The following is a 19,512-nucleotide window of genomic DNA, read 5'->3' on the forward strand; positions in this document are numbered from 1 at the left end:
CTCTCCAGACTCCGGCTTTTGGGTTTTCGGGTGGGGGTGGGAGTCGGGAGCAGCATGGGTAGGTGTGGGAAAGTGGGCTTAGGGCACCGTGGTGGCCGCAGGTGTCTGAGGGGTTTGCTTTGCTAGGAAGTGGGGGCCTGGTCAGACCTCCGCAGGGTACGGCATCTCAGTAATGGAGCGGGAGGGGCCAGTCGGTGACAGTGGTCCCTAAAAGCCCAGGGCCTACCAGGCTCCTGTCTGGGGAATAGGGCAACTCACCGGCTTGGCCTCCTACACAGTGACTTTCGGGGGTGACATGGAGAAAGGGCTGGCTTGGCCCCCACAGCACCGGGGGTTTGAGGCACACCTGCACCCCCAATTATGGTGAGAAGCGGCTGACCCCAGTGATGGGAGAATTTCCGAAACCAGAGAGAAACAGTACATTAAAAATGCAGAGGTGGGGGGAGAGAAGGGAGGCAGGGGCGAGGGGTGTTTGGGGGGGATTCAGGAGCCAAGGGGATCCTTTTGTGAGTGTTTTTAAAGAAGCAGATGTGGATATTTCAGGCAACTACTTGGACCATTTCAAAAGAAATGGTAAATGCTTAAAAACACAGAGTGAAAAATGCCCCAGGCAGCCGTCAACCTGGCTGGGAAGGATGGATGAAGCCCGCAGCGCTGTGTGTTAGGAGAGGAAGGGAGCCAGGGGTGGGACATCAGAGGGCACGCTGTGGGGCGGGGGTCCCGGCTTGGAGAACAGGGACCAGCCGCAGGGGGTGGGTTACCCTCCAGCATCCAGCTCCAGACTCCAAGATGGCGGGAGCATGTCTGTGCTTCCTCTCCTGGTGTCCCTTGAACCCTGAGGATGGGGATTTTGAAGCATTTCTGTTGGCACAAGCAGCTCTTTGACAGGCCTGGGTGGCCCGGCTGCGGGCTTTTCAGGGGATGCTGGTCATTTTGAACAGCACAGTAAACATCTCTTGATAGGTTCCATATAGGGTCTTGGGGAAATGATAAAGTGAGGGTAGAAACCAGGGTCTTACAGTCAAAGGCGCTGGCTTAGGGAGGAAAATATCTGCCATATCCCCATCAAGTACTTGAATGCTCCCAGTGACGGAGAGCTCACTATCTTATTCCTGTGCTAGCGGGGTTTCTCTTCCCTGACTTTGAGTTTTCCCTTTCTGGTTGCCACTGCACCCTTTCCTGGAGGAACGAATCACAGACCCACCCTGGGACAGAAAGGAAGCAGAAAAGTGCATGGCCCTAGAGTCTTACTCTCTAAGTAACTAGACCAGCTCCTTCATCCCTGAAGGCAAACAGAATCTGGAGGACAGGGATGGAGTCTCTGCTGGGGGCTGGGACAGCTTCTGAATGACCTTTGTGGGCTGCGTAGCCCACCCTGTCCCAGAGGCCCAAGCACAAGGCAGGTGACAGGGGCAGAAGTGCTTTCCCTGAGCAGTGATTGAGCCCAGGCTCTGTCCAACACAGCCTGTTTCCGTGAGCTCTGGCCTGTGTGGTATCAGCCCTTGCAGACCCCCAGCTCCTCCTGGGGCTGTTGGGGGGCAGCCCAGGAGCCAGCCTGAAAAAGCCCTGCTTTGCACATTGCCACTGGGGGCAGGTTCATAACATGTGAAAAATCCCCCTTTCCCTTCACCTCCAAGGAGTTTAATCTCTTCTAATCAATTTAGCAGACTCGCTTCGTTGTAAACGGTAATGATTTGCATTTTTGAGCCTTTTTATCCCTCCTTAAGAAAAAAGATGCCTCCTCTGTCTGCCTTCTGGAAGGCCTGTGCAGGGCTGTGAATTGCTCGTTAGCACTCACCCTGGCGCCCAGCCAGCTCGAGGCCTCCGCCCGTCACCTGCACTGATCAGAGTACAGGGAAGGGACAGGGCACGCAGCGTGCCCACAGCTGCCCCTGGCTGTGTTCCTGGCCCTGAGAGCAGGTCCAGTTCTTGGGGACACGGGCCACTGTGCACCCGAGGGCCCTTCCTTCCAGCACACGCTCCAGCTCTCTCCTGGTTGCCTCCGTCGCTCCCTGTCTGCCGCATCCAATTTTCCTTGTTGTATTTTTCATAAGCGTGAGGCTCAGAAGCCCTGTCCTCCTCCCTGGTGTGTTCGGCAAGAAGCAGATTTCTGGAGTGGAGTGGGTTTGCTTTGGGACTTGGGCTGCCATTGGTGGGGCAGGGGCAGGGCCTGTCCTTTCCTCCTTCCTCGGCTCCAAGCAGGTGAGGGAGGGAGGCTCGGGGCATCCTGGGCACGCTGCCTGCCACTCCTCCAGGCCTATCAGCCACCTCAGGCCCTGCAAGGAGCCTCACCTGACCTGTCCCTCTCACTCTGGGCCTCTGTCACCTGCCATGGATCAACTAGAAACTTCCAGAATCGGTGCGAGGGAGGAGCCCTTACTTGGCCTTTAGAGCCCCCAGCTTTTTGGGGTGAAGCCCGACTCCTGCTTCAGCCCACCCTCCACTTTGCAGAAGGGGAAACTGAGGCTGTGGATTTACAAAACATGCTTTCCCTCTACCTCTCTGGAGACCCTTCCTGACCCCTCCTCACTTTCTGCTCCTGGTGGGCCTCCCTGGACCCCTAGAGGAAGGAGGAAGGGGGAGGGAGAAGAGGCAGAAGGCAGGCAGGGGCCTTGGGCTCTGGGTGGGGAAGCCCAGCCCCGCCCCCCCACCACTGCCATCTTCCTCGCTGCTGTCCCCTCTCCTGCCAGCGTCACTCAGAGCCGGAAGGGACCCCTGCCCCACCTCCTGCCCCCAAACCTGGCCTTCTGGCCCTGGGTGGGGAGGCCCTCTAGTCAGCCACGCGGCCGCCATGTTCCCGTGGAGGCGGCCCAGGAAGCCGGAGCCAATTTAGAGAAGATGGAGGCTTCCTCGGGGAGGCCGCAGGAAAAGGGAAGGAGAAAAGGGAAGAAAAGAAGCTTTTGATGCACATCGTGTCTGCGGAATTGAGTATGACTAATTAATAGATTTTATTCTTAGTAATCTCTTAAGCATTCCATACGTTGGGCCCCACGCCTGAGCTGAGCTTACAAGAGGCCTCATTCGCAAAATGCAAATGACTCGCCTGGCCCAGCAGCCTCCTCTCCTGCCTCCCCTTTTCTACCCCCCCACTTTTTTTTTTTTTTAGGGGAAATTTAAAGGAAAATTGCCATGGAATAGAAAAGAGATTCTAATCACTACATCTAATTACCACGAAGGGTAAACCACTTAACCAAAGAAGTGTCATGGACCCTTTTTTTTTTTTTAAACTTAAAACCTGCTATAAATACCACAGAAAACACTCGTCGACGCTGAGGCCAACGAGGTTATTCTGGCTAGTTAGAGGCTGCAAGGGTCAGGTCGGCCGCCTGCGGAAGGGACATTCTAGACAGCAGCAGTAGGTAGCCTGGGCCCCGGGCAGGGGACAGGGGTTCAGCGTGGACCTGATTTCAGGCCCGCTCCTTGGCTTGGGGGGCTGTGAGGCAGCAGACATTCGGGGGCTCGCTCTCTGAACGGACTCCAGGAGGGTGTCTGATGCTGAGCGGGGGAAAATTGAGAGCAGACCCCAGGGCCTGGATGGTGAGTCTCCACCATCCTCAGCACCTACAGGGCAGGAGGATGCCTGCAGCGAGATCCTCAGTGAGCCCCTGTCTGAGCCCCTGGGGAGCAGGAGACCCCAGTGAACCTCACTGCACATGGGCCTGGCCTGCTCTGTGTTGCAAGGAAGGAAGCTGATCACCCAGGCCTGCAGGCCTTTCTGACCTCACTGGCTGACTCTAGGCTCACCTACTGTCCCCCAAATGCCTTCCTAACCTCTAAGGGGATAATCTGACCTCCTCCTGGTGTGTTCGAGGGGAAAGGGGAGTCAGATTGGGAACCCAAGCATGTTGGCAGCGGGGACTCGGCTGTGAGGAGGCCAGGGCCTGGGACATCGGTAGAAGACATGGGTAGTGCCGTGAGGGAGGGGACCTCACTTCTGAAACAGCAGGGACCTCGGGCTTCTGTCCCTTCCCCCTCTTCCTGAGCCAATGCCCCACGTCCTCGCATACCCTCTCTACTCCTCTCCGAGCTGCCAGAACTGGCCTGTGTCAGGGGCGCTTGAAGCCAAAGGGAGGGCGACCTTCACACAGACATGAAATTAAGGCTTGGAAAAATCTCTCTCCTGATCTCATTGTATGAGAAAATGATTCAAGTGGACCAAAGGGGAGGGGAAAGACTTAGTTTCCAGCGGAGTGTGTCCAGGCCCTGCGCCTCTCCCTGGGGCTGGGGAGCCAGCCTCTCTGTTGCAGGGCGAGACCCTCCCTCCGGCCTGGGCGGGGGGGGGGGGGGGGCGCGTCTCCCCTGCACCCTGCTCACACAGCCATTCCTTTCAACCCCTGCCTCTTCCCTGAAGGGACCAGTCACATCTTTCCATGACCAGTGAGTGGCCGGCCCCTGGGCCTGTCCGGACAGCAGCCTCTTTCTGCCAGAGCCGGACACCTCCTCGACCTCCCCTGCCCTCGGGCCGGTGTCTCCCATCTGATGTGGCTCTTCCCTCAGACAGCACCGGGGCACACGTTGACAGGTGGTGGCCTGAGCTCCCCAAAAGAGACCGCAGAACCCTGGGCACCATGCCTCCCTTGTCTCCAATTTTGCTGTCATCCTCTCATTATCATTTCAATCTCATGGCTCACCAGACCACACCGCCCGCGGATAAATGATGGCAACCCAGTTCTGGGGTGGGGGGCTAGGAAATAAAACCTGAATTCTTCCGAGGGCCCTGGTCAGTACCCTTTGGGAGCTGGTATTTCTGGAGATCTGGTCTTCCCTCTCCAGAGCAGAGTGCCGGGGGTGAGTGCGGCCCAATGCTCCGCGTTCGGGGGGCTGCTGTCTCCCGGGGCTCTTCGGAGAACGTTCATGTCTTTTTCCGGGCTTTGTTTGAGCAGCCATGGAAACCATTAGGTCTAATCAGCTGGATTTAAAAAAAAAAAAAAAGTCCCTGCGCCAATTACCTGTCCCAGGAGGAAGCATATGGCACAGAGGAAAGAGAAATTCGCTGTCGAGGTGACTGCGTCTGTGTGTCGGGGGTGGGTGGACAGTGGGGAGAGAGACGAGGACACCGGCCATCAATGAACGCTTTTGTCTGTACCAGAAAAGAGCGCGGCCCAGGTCTCGCCGACCTGAGATAGGGTTGAAACGCGGGCGCCCCTTGCCTGGGGTCTCCCTGGCCACCCAACCAGGATGGATACACCTCCGCCTTTAGGAACAGCATTGTCCCCCCACTCCACTCCCACCCCCAACACGCTTTGTCTACTTACTCAATGATTTCTAGGAGAGAGCAACATTTTCGTGACTCTATTATCTCAGGAAACTGTACGAACTGAGCCAAGAAGTAGTAAGGACCGTAAATGGGGCTCTATCTACCCATCGGTACTGAGAGACACGACAGAGAGATCGACAGGTAGATAGACGCACGTCCGTGTGGCTGGGAAGCCACAGCTCCCCCGGGGGGCCGTCCACGGAGCGTGGTGCACGGAACTGAAGAGGGCTTCGGTATAGGAAAAAGAAAGTTTGCTTTTTAATTGACTACACCATTGTTCAGAGAATGCAGTGAAAGACGTGATCTTTCTGCAAATCTGTAAGGGAAATGGTACGGAAAGAACCAGGGAAGAGGTTTCAGGACAATATCTCCGTAGCGAAAAGATCTTTTCTTCCCCCTCTCCTTTGTGAGGAGCCTGAAAACCTTCCGTCAGGTCGTTGTCACCCGCGAGCAGCCGGCAGCGAGAGCTGTGTGGGGGCTTTGCGTGTTGGCTGTTCCCTCTGACGGTTCTTTTGTGACGGCCTTGAACAGAGCATGAGGCGTACACAGACGCTGTACAGGTAGTAGCTTTCCAGTTCAGGAAAAAAACAAAACAAAACAAAAAAACAAAAACCCTGACCCAACCCTTCCTGCAATATTATTTGTAGTCCTTCCCTCCCCAACTGGCATAATTTGGTATAAATTATGTCTTCAGCAACGTCAAATCCCCCTCCTGCCTTCTATTCTTTAAAAAAAAAAAAAGAGAGAGAGAGAGATCTTGTTTCTGCTGTCGTGTTCTACAAAAGTGTCCACCCTTCCCAAACTTTGCTTTCTGCTGGGAAAGTCATCATGGAATTCCTTCTCCTTGCTCTATGGGATGGCAGCGGGCCGGGTGGAGCCGTGCCGTGGCCAGGCCAGGAGGCGGCGGGAGCTGGGGCGGAGGCGGCTGGCGCGGCTGGCATCATGTGTAGGTGTACTCTACGTCGGGGATGCCGCCGTCCCGGTAGCCCCGGGTGGTGCCGTAACCGATGGTGTGCGTGGCTTTGCAGAGGCTGCTGCCGTTGGAGGGGAAGATGGTGTGGACCACGTACTCCTCTTTGGCGCGGTAAGGGTTAATGGGCAACATCTGCAGCCCAGGGCCGCGGATTTCCAGGATGGAGTTATCCTTCTTGGTCCCGGACTCCATATAGTCGTCCTTTTTCCGGCTGCCTCGATTATAGGCCCGGTCCCGGGTCAGCAGCTCCCCGGCCCGGTGCACGTACCAGCAGATGGCCCCCAGGACCAGGAAGAGGAAGACGAGGGCCACGGCCCCGCCGATGATGCCCGCCAGGGGCAGGCCCGCCATGGGGTCAGCGTTCTGCTCCTGGTTGAGCGTCGTGGTGGGGCCGTAGCTGTCTGCCGTCTCGGCCTTGGCGCACACCGGCGTCTCGTCGGCCACGTAGGCGTTGCCGGTCTCCATGGTGACCAGGCAGATGACATAGGTGGACTTGGGCTCCAGTGCGGTCAGCAGGTACTCCGTCTTGTCCCCCTGCACCAGGGTCTCCGTGATGGAGCCCACGGCGGGGCTGTGGCCCAGGCGTAGCCAGCTGAGCCGGAAGGAGGAGGCGGGGAGCGTGGCCTTCCACGTGATGCGGATGGAGTCCGCCGTCAGAGGCTTCACGTGGATGACCAGGGTCTTGGCGCCCTCGCCCGTGGCCACGGGGTAGTCAAGGTTGGAGTCGGGGAGGCGCAGCCCTGGCCTCTTGGCCTTGAGCGTGAAGAGGGAGCCCTGGGGCGTGGTGGCCGAGGCGCGGTCGCTGGCCGTGGTCTTGGCAGCCGCGTTGGCCGCGCCTCCCTGGGGCCCCGTCTCGAAGCACTCGTCCATCTCGCTGGTGATGTCCTTGATGGCCATGCCCCGCACCTTCTCGGGGCCCTGGCACATGAGGCCCCGCACATTGACCACGGCCGCCCGCGCCTTCACCCAGTCCCGCAGCCACAGGAGGTTACAGCCGCAGAACCAGGGGTTGTTCCGCAGCAGCAGCTGGGCCAGGCTCTCCAGGTCGTCGAAGAGGCCGCGGGGCAGCGTGGTGAGGTTGTTGTTGGACAGGTCCAGGCGCTCGAGTTGGTGCATCTTGGCCAGCGCGTCGGAGGGGATGTGGCTGATGGCGTTGTCCTGCAGGTACAGCTTCTGCAGGTGCGCGCTGGGCAGGCTGAGCGGCGGGGCGGCCAGGGAGTTGCGCACCAGCGACAGCTCGGTGAGGTTCTGCAGGCGGCTGAACGTGTCGTCGGCGATGCGCTGGTTGGCCAGCAGGTTGCCGTCGAGCACCAGGCGCCGGAGGCTGTGGAGGCCCTTGAAGGCGTGCAGCGGGATGGTGGAGATGCGGTTGTCGTCCAGCCGCAGCTCCTCCAGCGTGCGGGGCAGCCCCGAGGGGATGCTGCTCAGGTGGTTCCGGCTCAGGAACAGCAGCTTGAGCCGCTTGCTGTCGGCGAAGGCGTCCTCCTCGATGCTGACGGTGGACACGGAGTTGTCGTCCAGGTGCAGCTTCTCCAGCAGCGGGAGGCGGGCCAGCGAGTCCCGGGCGATGGCGCGCACGTTGTTGTCCTGCAGGTGTAGCTCTCGCAGCGAGCGCGGCAGGTTGATGGGGAACTCGTCCAGGTCGTTCTCGTACAGGTAGATGACCTGCACGCTGACCTTGGTCTTGAGGTCCTGGGGGATGCCGGCGTTGTTGATCTGGTTGTTCTGCAGGTAGAGGGTGGTGGCGTCATCGGGGATGTCGGTGGGGATGGAGGTGAGGCCCCGGTCGTTGCAGTAGATGAAGCCGTTGTCACAGCGGCACACGGAGGGACAGGTGGTGCTGTCGATGACCTCCGTCAGGAAGGCGATGAGCCCGTAGCAGAGGAAGAGCCAGTCCCGCAGGTCCATGGTGGCCGTGGTCATCACGACGGTGGCCGTGACGGTGGCAGCGGGTGTGGTGGTGGCGGGGGCGGCGGGTGGTGCCACCACCATGGTGGATGGCTGGGGGCGCTGGGCCCCCCCCCCGATCCGCCTCAACACCTGCAGGGAGCACAGGACACGTACGGTGAGAGTGAGTCCCGGCGCCCACCCGCCTGCCGCCGCGGGGGTCGCCGCGGGACAGAGGTCAAGCCTCCAAGCGCTCGCCCTGCGACCCTTCCTGGGCCAGCCTCACATCCCGGGTGATCCCTCGGACCGGGGTCAGACACTAACGACATCTGGCCAACGTGAAATCCCATCGGGGGCAAAGATGTCTGTGAATTACGCGGCCGCGGCCTCGGTCCGCCCGGGCGGTGATGTCCAGCAGCGGGTGAGATTAATTTAGTGAGAGCCGCCCCGCAGTGTCTGTTTCTTCTTTGGAGGCTTCACACTAAGCCAGTCTTTATGGCTAATGCTAAAAGTGGCTGGTCAATGTTGATGGGATGGATTTAAGGTGTGTTTTATGGATCTCGAGCCTGCATTTCTCACTGGAACGGAAACTCGCATCCCTGTCTGGCTCATTCCCAGGGTCTGAGGGAAACGCTCGTTTCCGTGAGGCCCGTGAGCGCACAAGGGAGGGGGATGTCAGTGGAATCCACAGAAAAGAGGCCGCCGGATCGCCACTGGTGAGCAGTGGAGAGCACGGAGCTTCACTGTCTCGTTTTAAAACATGTCCTATTTGTCACTCACGCGTTTTACAGACAGAAGAACGAGGTGTCAGCGAGATCACTTTCTTGTGTATTTACGGGAAACCCTTCTTATCCAAGGTGCCCTCCCTAGCTCCTCGTCCCGTGTTGTGTGGGAAATCAGTCCCCACCTTACCCCCTCCCCAGTCACAAAACTTGCAGCTATTTGGAATAGGAAAATGTTTTATCTGTTGTCTTGCTTTTGAAGAAATGACAGAAATAAAAGGGGGGAGGGGTCCACGCCGAGGGAATCCGCACCAAGGTATAATTCCGGTGTTCACAAATGGAAAAATTGCAGCCTAGATTTTTCTCCTATTGTTTTGCTGTTCATAGTGGTAAAAAATCAATTAAAGAGAAATGATCTTTCATTTCTCAGTTGGGGAGGCGTCTTCATGCCGCCAGCAAAGGTCTGCCACGGAACTCTAGGCTCGTGAAGGCTTTTCAGTGGTGGGACGCAGTCATGGCCTCCTGTGTCTGAGCCGAGGCCCCGGCCTGAATCCGGCCCAGCCTGGCGTTCAGAGCAGAATCAGGACCTGATCACCAAACGAGTCAGAGGGGACCTCACTCCCATGCCCCGGGGACTGAATGTCTCCATTTCTCAACCAGTGTCAAACCTTCTCCCTTGTCTGTCCCTCTCTATCCCGGAACTGCTCCCCTTCATCTAGCAAACTGCTCTTCTCAGAACCCCTCCTCCCCTAGGTCTCCCATCCACCCACCCACCCAACCATCCATCCATCCTCCTACTTGTCTGTCTAGCGGTCCAGAAGATCTTTATGGAGCACCCTGACACCTCCGGGCGACCAACCAGCCGGGTCTCACCCAACCCCCTTTACAGACGCATACTCAGGAGGGTTGTGGAGCCTGGATGTCCCATCTTAAGATGCTTAGGAGCAAAGATGCAGGGCTGGAGCAGGTTCGGGGGACAGGAAGGCCTAGGCCTGCTCAAAAGCTACCTTGCCTCGCTGTCAGAGGTCAGGTCTGAGTCCCTCTGTCCAGGGCCCCAGCATCTGGCCAGAGGACACACACCTTCTTTGACCTGTCAGCTGCTGAGACCTGGCACATGGGATGCGGGTGGCCCCATCCCACCGGTGCCCCGAGCAGGGTGGGGCAGCCTTGCTAAGGCCAAAACCGAGGCCGGCCACCACATTCTCGGCACAGACATCAGTTCCCGGGGCCCGCTCAGCTCATGGCCACAGCCCTCAGCCTCCAGAAGCCCTGGCATCATAATGGAGTCTAAATTGCACCTTTCAGAGATGCCTGATGGATAACCAAGAAGCAGTTGGGAGGCAGGGACCCAAGGCCTTTCCCTTCCCCTGTCTGCAGGCCTCATCCATCTTGGCTGGAGCCTGCCCTTGCCGCCCCTTCCACAAGGCTGCAGCGCAGGGCAGGGCGGGCGGAGGGGGGGTGGAGGAAGAGAGCGTGCCTCCCCAGAGCCGCCTTTAATGCTCGGTGCCAGGTGGCCTTTTTATTCCTTTGCTGTGTGTGTGACCGTTTAGTGGCCATCAAAGTAAACCGGTAGCTCGCCCGTCTTCCACGGGGCCACTTGCTGGGCGGATTCCGCAGACATCAACCTGATGGGAATTATGACCCGCCGGCACCATGATGGACAGCGGGATCCTTCCCTGGGGGCCAGGGAAGGGAGAAGGGAGGTGGCTCAGGCTGGACGGATCCAGACCCCCATTCACCAAGGGAGCACCCGGGCCATCGTTCTTGATGCTCGCCCTCAGCCACTAGCTCCTGCCATCTTCCAGGACAGAGAAACGTGGCTTCGCGTCCTGCCTGTGCCACCTTCAGGCTCCCGACAGGGGCTCCTTGCTGACTGCTGTGATGCTGGGTGCCCTCCATCTTCCCCTGTGCTTCCCCGGCCCCATGCCCCAGGCTACGGTGGAAACCCTGGTCCTACAGTGGGGCCCTCCTGTTGTGACCCCGGGATGTTCCAGCCCCGGGGAGGGCGTGTGAGTGGCTGGAGCTCATGGCTCAGCTCTTGCCTTGGTCCCCCTGGCACTCTGAGATGCAGTCCCCCCCGCCCCCAACAGTTCCTACAAACCCTGACCTCCCTTGTGCTGCCCCTGGGCCTTTGCTCCACGCTGTTCCTGATCCTCGGACACCAACACACCCTCCCCCGCTCCTGCCTTGCCAGGCCAGCTTCTGCTCCTCCGGGCCCTCAGCTTAGAGTCCCCTCTGGGAAGCTTTCCCTGACCTGCTGCAAAGCCGGCCCCATGTGGGCTTTGCTCACCGCTGCCGCTGGGAGACATTTATCTGCTCTCTGGATGGTGGTGCGTCCCTGTTGGAGACCCCTAGCCTGGTGTCTTCCCCACATCCCAACAAGCTGGGGCTGCCGGAGGCCCAGGGGCTTCTGGGGGCTCCCCTTGGGAGGCGGGAGGTTGGAGGGAGGGCAACACGCAGGGGGCAGCTGCAGGAGGCCCAGCATAGTAGACCCTGGTATGCCAGCTGGGAGCTGGTGGCTGCTGCTACGGGCTCCCGGGCCACAGTGAGCCGTGAGCACCCCGCGGGGCCCGAGCATGTTTCTGGAAGGAGCTGGAGGTCCCAGGCAGCAGAGGGAAGGCAGGGCAGGCAGTGAAGGCAGCTTGCGTAGGGGTGCCCTGACACTGGGTCCCCCGAAGTGCCGGGCATGGTCTCAGCCCCCCACTTTAGGAATCCGAGAATTCCAGGTGGTGCTCACCCCAAGGAGGCATGTGAACTAGAAGCAGGGAGGGGACAACACCGCCAGCTGTGAGTCCCGCCTCACCAGTCCCTGCCGGTGTGACCTGCGGCGACCTGTCTCTGGGCCTCCGCTTCCTCACCTGTAACACCCCGCTGGGAGGACAACAGCAGAGGGGTTGTGCGGCGCGCCTAGCACGGGACTGGGTGGTTTTAGAAAGAAGGGCTGCTTCGCCCTGTCCCGGGGAGGGACCCCGAGGTGCTCCTATGACCCTCTCCAGGCAACTGCCCACCTGTCTTGGCAGGGCTCCCCAAACAGCTGAGCCTGGGAACCCCTCACCCTCCCCTTTCCTGTGCCACCCCCCCCAGATCCTTCCCAGAAGAGCAGGGCCAGAGGCAGGGGCAGGGTACATAGGGCAGGCTGGGGACAGAAGCAGTTCCTCAGCCCAGAAGGGGTAAGGCAGGAGACCCTGGCCCCAAAAGGAGCTTCACCAAGACAAGTTTATTCCACACCTGTGATGAGTCCTAAATTAAACCTTTGTTTAAATTAATGAGGGGCCCCCGCTTTCTTCCCTACCAGCCAGCACTATCCCTCCAGCTTAACTCTAAGCAATACCATAGGAGAGGGCCACAAGGTGGGGGGCTGGAAGAGCTCCCCTCCCCCCGACCTCCAGGAAGTCCCCCATCCCCACTGCTGTAATGCCAGTAGCCCAGGGGGCCCGCCTGGGCTCAGTCCAGCATCTTCATCTACCTGAGGGTGCCTTGGGTCTCAGGCCTTGCTCTGCAAGATGGGACTCTAGTGATCCACCTCCCCCGGTCTTGGGAGGGTAAGCGATGGCTGTTTTCAGGCCCAAGCAGAGGGCCTGCACAGAGTGCCCTACACAACAGGGGACCATGCCCTTCTTAGCGGTAGGCAGTGCCCCCCGGGCAGATCCAGATGGGAACTGCCAGCTGGAACTTCTGGGGAGCGGGCCTTTTCCAAGCGCTTGTTCAGGCCCAGGCCGGTCTAAGCCCACGCATCTAAGGCACTGCCTTCGGGCAGGGGGTGGTTCTGCCATGACCCTCAGGCCCTCCCCAGCCATGGAACTGCCCCAGTTCTCATCCACAGGTGCCATTGATAACTTGTAGAAAAGGGGGGAGCGGGGCAGGGTGGGGGCCAGGGGGTGGTGGTAGGGGGATTCTTTTAAAACCTAAAGTTATTTTTCTAATTTCATGCTACATGCATTATGCATTAGCTGTTATCACCGGCGGTAATTGCAGACAGGTATGCAAATCCACTAAAAATGTACCTCGAGTTCACCTCGCGGCGTAGGCCGTCTGGGCGGTGCCGGGCGGTGTCCTGAACTTCAGAGAATGCAAATCCCTTTAAAAAAACAAGACTTTAAAACTGTGTCTTACGAGGTTAATTATATTGATAACAGTGTTCGATATTAAACTATTCAGGGCCCGGAGGGGGTGGGGGGATGAAAGGAGACACGTGTAATTTTGTTTCTCCCTCTCTCCCCACATTATTTATTTATTTATTTATTTATTTATTTTTTTTTTAAAGATTTATTTATTTGACAGATAGAGATTACAAGTAGGCAGAGAGGCAGGCAGAGAGAGAGAGAGGAGGAAGCAGGCTCCCCACTAAGCAGAGAGCCCGATGCGGGGCTCGATCCCAGGACCCTGGGACCATGACCTGAGCTGAAGGCAGAGGCTCTCCCCACATTATTTAATAAGATATCCCTATTCCTGATATTTCTGTCTGTCTGCGCGCATTTTTAGTCAGGCTGCCTAGACGAAGGCTTTATTCCTTTGGGGAAGGAAAAAGGAGAGGGCAGGGGAGTTTCAGAAGCTAGAAGAGGGGCTTGACGTCTTTTTTCCCGGGGGGGGAGGGGGGAACAGAGGGAAGGAAGAGAAGGGGCAGTGGGGAGGTGACCCCGGGGTTTGTAGGGTCAGTGCTGCTGGCCTTCCCAGCAGCCTGCAGGATCCAGGCAGCCAGGGGCCAAGAGAGAGGAGCAGGGTGACAGGGAGAGACTAGGTATAGTGATGTTTATTGATCATGAAACAGGCTGGGAGCTGGCTGGGGGTGCTCCCCCCGGACCCCGGGAGCTGTGTGGCATCTGCTCCTGGAGAGATCCCCTTCTTTATTCATCCTGAGTGGATTGTCCAAACATTCCCACCAGAATGTAAATTCCTCTAAACCAAGATACCTTCTGTCCTGTTCACCAGCCTAGCCCAGAGCCTGGCAGGGGAGGGTTCATAAGCATCTGGTGAATGAATTAATGAGTCAATGAGTGAGTGAATGAATGAGTGAACGAAGATGCCAAATGGAAGGCTGCCGCCATCTGAAACCTAGAAACAGGCAATGGGAGAGAAGAGGGAGGCTGGCCCCACTTTGGCCTCAGCCCTGGAGGGGATAAGCACCCAGGCACCCTCGGCCCAGCAGCTCAGAGAGGAAGAGGGACTGACTGGTCTGAACTGTGCCACCGGCGGTGGAGGAGCCGAACACAGACCCAGGCCTTGGACTCGCTGTCCAGTGCTCTTCCCTGCACTCTCAGCTGCCCAGATGGCCCTGCTCAGCCCCCGAGGGAGAAACCTGGGGAAGACGTCTGGCTGCCCCCCCGCTCATCTCTGATAGGGGGAGGCTGGCCTGGCACCCCCTGACCACAGCTCTACCTCCAGGTCAGCCTCACGTTCTGGGAGGCTCCTTGCCTCCCACCGCACAGAGACACACAAGGGTGGACCCCCCTCCAACCAGGACTCTGGAATCGGGGAGTCACAGGACCTTGGAGATTGTCTGCTTTCCCAGGGGAGGAAGAACTGAAGCCCAGAGAGCAGAAGGGATTGGTCCAGCAGCCACGGACACTCCTCCCCCGCGCTCACCTCTGACCGTGGCCCTGAACCCTCAAACCCTTTTGCAGAGGACTGGCACAGAGAGGGTGACGGTGCACAGTGTCCAACTCACATAGGGATTCATGGGGTCTGCAGACCTGCTTGTTGGGGGAGGCAGCCCCCATGAAGGTCTGCAGACCCTTCCGGCCAGATGGGGGGGGCATTAGTGGCAGTAGCTGGCCAGGGAGCGCCCGTGGCAGCCTGGACCCTCCAGGACCTCCCCGCCTCTCCAGCTGGCCTGTGCACCCAGCGCACTAAGCGGGGGAGTGCGTTCAGGGAGGGGAAGGGATGTACCCGAGGACACACTGCTCGTAACAGGAGGGACAGAGCACCAACCCATGTCTGCCTGGCCCCCCAGTTTGGTTCTCTTTGCTTTTCTGCCTCGGGATGAAAGGACACTCCACAGCTCACCATAGGCAGAGTGCCGCACTGAGCAGACTCTCCATAAATATTAGGGGTGCAGGCCTGGGGAGCAGCTGTGGGCCCCAGGAATTGCCCCCAACCCCTCCTCAGGGCTGGGAGGTGAGCAGGGGCAAGTGATGAGACAGTGGGAGAGCCCGTGGTAAGGATGAGGGAGGGGAGGCCAGGTGGACAGGGCCAAGCGCAGACTCCCTGCGATGGTGACGCCCGTCGGCCCCGCTGCCGGGCTGGCGCGCCTTCATAATAAATAACAGCAAATAGCCGATCCGCAGGGCATCCTTCACGCCGGTGGCTAATAACACGGCTATTAATGCCCCCGCAGACGGCGTGCGCGTCGCGCAGCGCTGACGAATGTCCGGGCCCTGGCGCAGTCATAAATCAGCCCCTCTCCTGGGGAAGCATGCAGAGAAGTGTCATTTTCCATCTTGGTAATGAATTGGGGCTTCCCTGCCCTGCCCTGGGCGCCGCTGCTGGAAGAGGCCTGGAGTTTGTGTTTGGGGAGGCATGAGCCTTCCCTCCGGGCCTCTGGGGAGCCAGGAAGAGTGGGGCCACCTCCCTGCCCCCCAGGCAGGACCCAGCTCTCCACCTGCCCCGCCCTGGCCATTCCGCTGCTCGAGTGAGGATGAGGGGCGCTCGGGCCTGCTGTGTGCCCATCCCGGGGCCCCCAGCAAGCCACTCTCCCCAGCAGCAGGGCTGGACTGGAAGCCAGAGCAGTGATGCCTGAGGACCAGTGAGCGCGAGGTCTTGGGCGGTGGCTTTGGCCCAACTCCACCCTAGGTCCTCCCAGCCAAGTGGGAGGGCAGCGGGTGCCCCAGCCAGTGTCACCAAAGGTCCTGCCTCCCCCAAGGCCTCACGACTGCCCGCTTTGGGCAGAACTCAGAGGGGCTCAAAGTAAGACACCAACCCCATTCCTCACCCCCCCACCCCCGCTCTGGAGTAGCGGTTTACTCCAGAAAAGCCTTGTACCCACCCACACGGGGGTAGAGCATGCCGCCAGGAGCAGAAGACCCCTCCCCTGGCAAACAGAAACTGCTGGTTGCCTGACGGTCTGTATGGGGCTGTGGCACAGAGCTGTAGACCTGGGGAGCTCTGATGCCCCAATGCAACCCAGCTGGAAAGAGAGCAGGGCCCAGCTGTCTCAGGCACGAGGAGCCACTGGGCCTTCCTGGGCCGCCCGCAGCCCCTCTGCCACCTTACCTCCTGAGCTGCAGCCCCGGAGCCTGCTGGGCCTGGCTGGGATCTCTGTTCTGGATGCTTCCCGTTGAGGTGGGCCTGGACACACTCACATGCCGACCCTCTGGCCCTGGCACTCAGGTGCAGGCCACAGGGCTGGGGTGCTGTGTGGAGCTAGGGGCGCCCCGGGGAGCGGGGAGGACGCCCCGCGCTCTGCTCTGCGGGGCCCCTCGCGCTCAGACGTGGCCGCGGGCCTGGGGTAGCACGATCTGTCCCCTGGGCTCCAGGCACCGCTGGCCTCTCCCCCCGGAGTGAGGGGCGTGCATGGGGGGCCGGCCGAGGCACCCCCTGCAGCCCCGGGACTCCCGTGCGCAGCCCGAGGGGGTTCTGGGCCCCTGCTCCCCAGGCATGCCCTAGAGCCCGGCGTCCATCCTGCCGAGGTGGCCTCTCGCTGTCCTCTTTCAACTTTTGCCCTTTTGTCTGTCGGCCTCGCTGCCTCCTCTGAAAGGTTTCCACGTGGCTTTTACCCCCTTTTCTTCACCAAGTTTTTTTTTTTTTTTTAATCCCTTTAAGTCACTTGGCAGAATGGGATCCGGTGCCGAGAGCGTTCTTGCGTGACAGAGCTGGGAGGGAGCCACTCTCCAAAGACTCGGTATTCCTGCCACTCAGGCTGCGTCTCCGGGGGGCAGGCGGGGGTCCATTACCCCGCTGAGGAGTTCAGATGTTCACCGCGGGGCTGGAGCTGCGGACACGCGCCGCTGAGCCGTCAGGCCCCGCAGGCCTCTCTTTGGAAGGATGTTGGGGGGGTGCGCTCAGCCCTGCTTGGCTTCTCCTGTTCGACACCGAGAAGGTTTCCTTGCTGGGGAGGCAGGGGGAGGGGCGAGTTATTCCTGCTTCAGTCCCTGGTCTTGTCTGTCCAAAAAGGAGTCCTGCTCACCCACTCCCTGCCTCCTCAACCTGCCAAAAAACAATACAAGCGATTAAGCCCAGGGAAATCAGGAGCCACGCAGGGGCGGGCGGGCAGCCTGGGCCGCGGCCTCCTCTCCTCCCATCCCCCTGGACCCCGCATTCTTGAACACCGCTCTCCAGTGAGCCGGGAGGGGGCGGGGAGGACTCCTGATCCTCTCCCTGCGCGGCTCAAATCCAGACAACAAACAGGGGGCCGCGCAGAGCACCCTCCTCAAAGCTCCCCGGTTTCCTTTGGCTGGGGGCGGAGGGACAGGAAAGAGAAGCGAAGTTCTGAGGGCTCCTGGCCGCGCAGGAGCTGCCTGCCCGGCCCAGCACTGGCTCCGTTTCCCCCCAGCACCTGCTCCTCTCGCAAAATGTCATTCAAAGGATCCAACTGGGCCACTGCGGCCTCGGCTTCCAGAAGCAGCACTGCCTTTCCTCGCCGTGGGAAGCAGGAGCAGCGGGGAAGCGGGGAAGTTGGGTCTCAGAGTCCCCGGCCTCCCTCCTGTAGCTGCCCCACTTCCTAGGTCCCGGGGTCAGGGCTCCACGCCCCCCCAGTGCCCCCGAAGGCCATCCTCCCCTTCCACAGAGACCTGGGGGATAGGGCTGGCCGGTCCTCAGAATCCAAAACAAAACCGAGCCCTCCGGATTGCCTCTCATTAGCGTGGCATGCTGAAGCCCTGCGGTGCCCCGGTGTCCGTATTCCCCCTGCGGGAGCCCCTCTTTGGAAAAGGGCTTTTATTACACATCTGAGTGTTAGGTCTGGTTTGAAATCGGATCCAGATGGGCTCAGCTGCATCTGGGCACTCGCCTTTGTCGGGCCGAAGGTGGCTGATTTGAGAAACGCTTGTTGTCTGGGACTGTTACAAATAAAAATAGGGATCTTTAGGGGTGCGTGTTTTCATAAGCTCAGAGCCCAGACTGGGGCCGAGTGCACTGCACCCTGGACGCCCGGCCTGGTGGGGTGCACAGGGGACGGGGGGTAGGGTGCAGGCAGAGGCTGACGGGGCTGCCCAGGCTGACTGGGTACACGGGGGAGTCTTGGGACACGCCAACCCCAGGAGGAAGGGGGTCCAAGAAGCAGCCAGCCCCATGGGTCCCGCATGGCCAGGGGCTGCTGCTAGCCGAGGTGCGAGCCAGGACACGGGGTGCGGCTCCTCCTCCAAGGGTGGGGGGCTGTTGGGCAGGAGGGGAGGCCAGGACCGTTCCTGTACGAGGGGTGACTACCAGGCTGTGGCGTGGGTTCTTACTGCTATTACTCCTGCGTGATTTCATCCAATTAGGAAGCGTAATTTCTCTATGAAAGGGAGGGACGGAAACAGTCCATTGAGGTCGTCTGCCTCCCTGGCCAGGCAAGGTAGAAAAACTGTTTTGTAGCACCCCGGGCGGGAGCGGAGGGGCGGGGCCCCCGCGTTTCGGGAGGATGGTGGCTGTGTCCTCGGAGCCCAGAGGCTCCAGCCAGCCGGCCAGGGCTGCTGATCCCCCATGACAGAAAGAAACTGCCAAAGAACTGCTAAGAACCGCTTTTGAAGTTATGAATCGAGGAGGGCGGCTTCACCCCCGCCAGCACTGGGCCCTTTTCCCAGTCCTCAGGATAAAGGCGAGGCTCCTAGGCAGCCCCTTGAGCCCCTGCAGGTCCATCGGGAGTCTCCAGAAGGCCCAAGCAGGGCTTGTTCCCGGCCTTCCCCCCACACCGTCCCCACTTCCACAAGAGTCCTCCCAGGATCACCCCTCCACTCCTGCATCGGGCCACCCTCCTCCTTGGGGGGCCGTGGTCCCATAAACCCACAGTGTCCTGAAAGGAGCGGTCTCCCTGCCCCCAGGAAGGGACTACCTCTGCTTCTCCAAGTCAGATCCCCCAGGACCTGGCTCAGCGCCTTGTACACAGCAGAGGCTTCACAGGTGCGCCCTGTGACCTCCCCACTCTCCTTTCTCGTTTAGAAAAATGGGGTCCGAGCAAGGCCTCTAATGGGGCCGTCCGACTTTGTCCGTCTTGGGTCGGCCTGGCTGGCTGTGCTTGGGAGGAGAGAGCTCCTCCCGCGTGTGGGTACGTCGCGGCGACTGCTGGAAGCCACCCTTGCTCCCCGACCCAAACAGTCCTGGGAATAAATACATCAATGTGCTGTCCAGTGAGTATCTCGCTTCCCCAGTGGGTGCGCGAGGGGATCGAGAAGCCCAGGCCGTGCAGTGAGTGCGGCGTGCGGACCACTGTGCGGACCTTCTAGTGGTCGGATGGAGCGAGGACAAGATGAATCTGTGCGGTCCAAGGGTTCTGTCCCAGGAGCCCCCCTTCGGCCCCAGGCCCCTGTGGCCGGCTCATAGGTGCGCCCCCTACAGGACGTTCTGCCCCGGCTTTCCCGGCTCCGACAGGCTTCAGGTCTCTGCTCTGCCAAACGGACCATTTTTGGGGTCAACATAATAAAAGCTTGCATTCGTAAGTACTTGAGATGCTTACAGTCTTACTTTTTGTTATACATAATGGCATCATAACTGTATTAAAAGAAACTTGAAAGGAGGAAAGGGAGCCAAGTGCACGATCC

The 19,512-nt window shown here is 59.6% G+C and overlaps 2 protein-coding genes across 2 annotated transcripts in view; one reads left to right on the top strand and one right to left on the bottom strand.

Moving 5' to 3' along the window:
* The window catches only part of MACROD1 (mono-ADP ribosylhydrolase 1), a 141,975-nt gene that overhangs the window by 33,713 nt on the left and 88,750 nt on the right, over window positions 1–19,512 (top strand).
* The window catches only part of FLRT1 (fibronectin leucine rich transmembrane protein 1), a 71,886-nt gene continuing 56,693 nt past the window's right edge, over window positions 4,320–19,512 (bottom strand). The window contains exons 2-4 of the mRNA XM_046015643.1: window positions 16,049–16,981; window positions 12,844–12,917; window positions 4,320–8,270 (exon numbers count right to left, since the gene is read on the bottom strand). Coding sequence (XP_045871599.1) covers window positions 6,198–8,222 — 2,025 coding nt within the window. The 5' untranslated portion in view covers window positions 8,223–8,270; window positions 12,844–12,917; window positions 16,049–16,981 and the 3' untranslated portion in view covers window positions 4,320–6,197. The remainder of the gene's footprint in view (window positions 8,271–12,843; window positions 12,918–16,048; window positions 16,982–19,512) is intronic.

Source organism: Meles meles, chromosome 8 (assembly GCF_922984935.1).
Source record: "Meles meles chromosome 8, mMelMel3.1 paternal haplotype, whole genome shotgun sequence".
Taxonomy (NCBI): domain Eukaryota; kingdom Metazoa; phylum Chordata; class Mammalia; order Carnivora; family Mustelidae; genus Meles; species Meles meles.